Source organism: Miscanthus floridulus, chromosome 11 (genome assembly GCF_019320115.1).
Source record: "Miscanthus floridulus cultivar M001 chromosome 11, ASM1932011v1, whole genome shotgun sequence".
In the NCBI taxonomy this organism is placed as follows: Eukaryota; Viridiplantae; Streptophyta; class Magnoliopsida; order Poales; family Poaceae; genus Miscanthus; species Miscanthus floridulus.
This window is the reverse complement of record NC_089590.1, coordinates 85346030-85349878: the sequence shown is the minus strand read 5'-3', so window position 1 is coordinate 85349878 and position 3849 is coordinate 85346030. Positions and strand designations below refer to the sequence as shown.

At 59.8% G+C, this 3849-nt stretch overlaps 1 protein-coding gene across 1 annotated transcript; it reads left to right on the top strand.

Moving 5' to 3' along the window:
• The first annotated feature begins 1284 nt into the window (after positions 1–1284).
• LOC136492341 (probable metal-nicotianamine transporter YSL17) lies at positions 1285–1918 on the top strand. The gene is made up of 2 exons (XM_066488396.1): positions 1285–1478; positions 1540–1918. The coding sequence occupies exons 1-2, from the start codon at positions 1285–1287 to the stop codon at positions 1916–1918; spliced, it is 573 nt and encodes a 190-aa protein (XP_066344493.1).
• The last annotated feature ends 1931 nt before the right edge of the window (positions 1919–3849 follow it).

Genomic DNA, 3849 nt, shown 5'->3' with positions numbered 1-3849 from the left:
TTCGTACTAGATTAGTAGCGTCCGCATTTTTCAATGTCCACCACAATCTTACTGTAAACTTTGTTGCGGGGCAATACCCTCAAATGCTCGGTTGAAGACATTGAGTGCTTTCGTTCGAGAGTCAAGGACGACGACACGCGAAGCTTCCTAGACATAAGATTCAAAATATTCTTTGAAATATATTATTAATACGTTAAATTCTTTTAGTTAACATTATTTTGTACAACAGAGATTGTCACGTCGCCTACGCCGTGCGGCTGATCGTTGTGGTTGCAGGACAGCCACGACGCAAGACGTGCACGTTCCTTCCGCGGGCAGAGGAGGCTTAGGTTCGTCTAGCCAAGCACCTACAGGGTCCATATCATCCATCGTCTCTCCGTCCTTGAACGCGATGTTCTCGAACTCTTGGAGCAGGCACTGAGCGTTGGCCTCCTTTACGCGTTCAGCTCCAACGCGCATGCTCTTCACCGCCTCCCACGCCTCCTTGACGGTCTTCTTCGCCCCCAACATCTGCCACATCTCCTGAGGAACGGACCGGAGAAGTCCGCCCATGGCCTGGCGATCATCTTTTCTCTTCACGCCTTCACCTCCCGGTTCAACCGCCTCCCACACCTCCAAGATCTCAAAGTTGCACTGCATCAGAGTTGCCCACTCCGCATAATTGGAGCGGGTGAGCATCTGCCACATCAAGGAGCTCTCCCGAACTCCATGTGCCGAGCTGCTTGATGCCGATGGCGATTTGTCGCCCATCTTCACCGACGACGACGATGATCTTGGTGGGATGACGAACTTCTTGCGGGGTGGTTCACGCGGCGGGCTCACCGACCCGCCGTAGAACATACAACACGGCTCTGGTACCACTTGTTGGCGCCGGTGACCGGAGTGGTCTGCCCGACGGCGATCTACGAAGGCCGGCGCTCGCTCTCTGCACTCACAACGTCGCACACGACACAGAACAAAAAATCGCAAGACGCAAGAGCAGTTTTCGCCATGCACTATCGCAGCCCCTTCAGGCTTTCTTCTTTGTTATTTATTCAACGGTGTTTACAACGATCTGTGATCCGATATCCCCGCCACGTCGCTCACGCTGCGCCGTGCCCGCCTTGTGCGCGAGAACGATTTTCATGCGCTCGTGGCGGAAGACTCGCTCGCCGCACCGTGAACGCAGCACGGCTCTGGCTCCACACCGTTCTACTACATGCAGCTAACTAGCTTGTGAAAAGGAAACATGCACTGCCTAAGTACAAGTATGTCAATGCAAAACGTGCACGGGATTCAACTAACATGCTCTGCATCCTGCTCCGGACGCTCCGCGCGATGCGCAAGCGGCGGCACTCCCAGTTGGCCACGCAGCCGTTCATGTGCCTCGGCGTGGACGACCGGCCGCCGGCGCGGAGCTTCGACGACCGGCGGCGGGCGCAGGTGTTCCTCCGCGACCGGGTGTACGACCCGGCAGCCGCCGTCGGCTACGTCGCCCTGTCGGTCGTCTCCATCGCCGGCCATCGCCTACCTCGTCATGCCGCTGTTCACGTTCTGCAGCGCGTACGGCGTCGGCGTGATGGACGTGAGCGTGGCGTCCACGTACGGCAGGATCGCCCTGTTCCTCCTCGGCTCGTGGGTGGGGCTCGAGAACGGCGGCGTGGTCGCCGGGCTCGCCGTGGGCATCATCGTCATGTCCGCCGCCTCCACCGCCGGCGACCTCATGCAGGTGTTCAGGACGGGCTACCTCACCCTCACCTCGCCGCACGCCGTGCTCATCAACCAGGTCGTGGGGACGGCGCTCGGCTGCTTGGTCAACCCGATCATCTTCTGGATGCTGTACGGGGGGTACCACGACTGGGGCGAGGTCGTCGTTCCCCCGTACGCCAAGATGTACCGTGAAATGGCCATGATCGCCATTGTTAGCTCATTCAGTTAGTTCAGTCTAGGTTCAGAGTCTTGTTTTTCAGAGTTTCAGAGTCCAATAACTGAACCTGCTAGAGGTGCGTCATGTAAGGCCCTTGACTTGCGCATTGTCCGCAAGGAGGTGGCCACGTTTTCGTCTTTCTGTTGAGTCGTAGCTGAAGCTTCGCACTCCACTAGTTTGGTCGTGGGATGGCGCGGCCCTGTAGGAAGTAGTGGCGTGCATGGCGTTGAGTTTGAGTGGCCAGGAGCTGCTCACTGCATGTATATATATGAATAGAGTCTGAAAAATGCCGAAGGTGGGTTCACGGCACCAAAACATTTGTGTGTGCTCTAAGTTTCACAGTGTTCGCGTGTGTGCGTGAGTTCACCGAGTTTTCTGGGTCATCCTCTTCGACTCCGGTGACGGGCGCCGACGTTTAGGAGACGTCATCTGGTATCGGAGCCAGGTTAGCCATGGATCGGCGCAGGTTCCGCTCGTCCTCACCGGCAAGGCGGTTCCCGTCGGGTGCGTCGGGCAGCGGTGGCGGTGGTGACCGCGCACCGCGCGTCGTGCGCGAGGAGAAGGCGAAGTTCCCGATCCTCACCAAGTCCAATTACTACTCTTGGGCGGCGATGATGAAGTTGAAGCTGCAGGCGAGAGGCCTGTGGCAGACGGTGAGCCTCGGCCCCTTCGACTACATAGAAGACCGGAGTGCCCTTGAGATCATCACTCTGGGTCTTCCGGAGGAGCTGCACGGCGCCATCGCTCGGAAGATCACGGCAAAGGAGGCGTGGGAGTCCTTGAAGAAGTCGAACCTCGGCGTCGATCGCGTGCGTCAGGCCAAGGCCAACACGCTGCGCCAGGAATTCGAGGCACTGCGGTTCAAGGACTCGGAGACGGTGGACGAGTTCGCAATCCGCATCACCGATCTAGCAAGCCAACTGGAGGTGCTGGACTCCGGGTACACTGAGCCGGAGGTCGTGCGCAAGTTTCTGCAGGCCACGCCGGCCAGGTATGCCCAAATCGTTATGGCTATTAAGACTATGCTCGACCTCGATGATCTGTCAGTGGACGAGCTGGTGGGGCGACTCAAAGCGGCCGAGGAACGGTACAACCTTGGTGGCGACAATGGCGGGTCCTCGGCGCGGCTCAACCTCACGGAGGAGGAACTTGTGTCGCGAGTGGTGTCGCGGCTGCAAGTCTCAGGCGGCGGAGGAGGCTCCTCTGGCAACGGACGTGGTCCGTCGTCGAACCAGAGGCGCGAACGCGGCGGCAGTGCTTCCCAAGGTGGGGGGAGTGCTGGCGGCTCCAGGCCACCTGGTGGCGCAGGTGGCAGGAAGAAGGAGACCGGCAAGAAGAAACTCGCCAGTGATGAGTGCGCTTACTGCGGCAAAACTGGGCACTGGGCCCGGGAATGTCGCAAGAAGAAGCGTGATGAGCAGGCGCATGCGGCTGAGGTCCAGGAGGAAGCCGCGCTGATGGTGGGGATCACCACGGTCACCGCCGTATCGGTGATGCCCGAGAAGCAGAAGGATGCGGTGGGCGTCCAGATTGGCGACGGCGGCATCCGGACGCGCTGGGTGTTCGACGACGAGGCGCCTGAACCGGTGGACGCCACGGCTCACGTGGTGTTCGCCACCCCGACAGCACCTGCGGCGAGCGAGACGGTGCACATCCGGGAGGACAAACTCTTCGTTCAGCTCGAGGAGAACGCCGAGGAGGGCAGTACCCGGTGGATCCTCGATACGGGCGCCACAAATCACATGACCGCCGTGCGCTCGGCCTTCTCCGAGCTCGACACGGGCGTGCGCGGCACCGTTCGGTTTGGCGATGGCTCGGTGGTGGACATAGCCGGGCGCGGCACGATCCTGTTCAGCTGCAAGACCGGCGAGCACCAGACCCTTGGCGGCGTGTACTACATCCCCAAGCTCACCGCCAACATCATCAGCCTCGGGCAGCTGGAC

What these genes read in the sequence shown, in the direction of transcription:
- LOC136492341 (XM_066488396.1), top strand. Translation starts at nt 1,285, where the DNA reads ATGCTCTGCATCCTGCTCCGGACGCTCCGCGCGATGCGCAAGCGGCGG. An exon ending in GCCGTCGGCTACGTCGCCCT is followed by an intron (nt 1,479 to 1,539) that starts GTCGGTCGTCTC and finishes CACGTTCTGCAG; the next exon opens with CGCGTACGGCGTCGGCGTGA.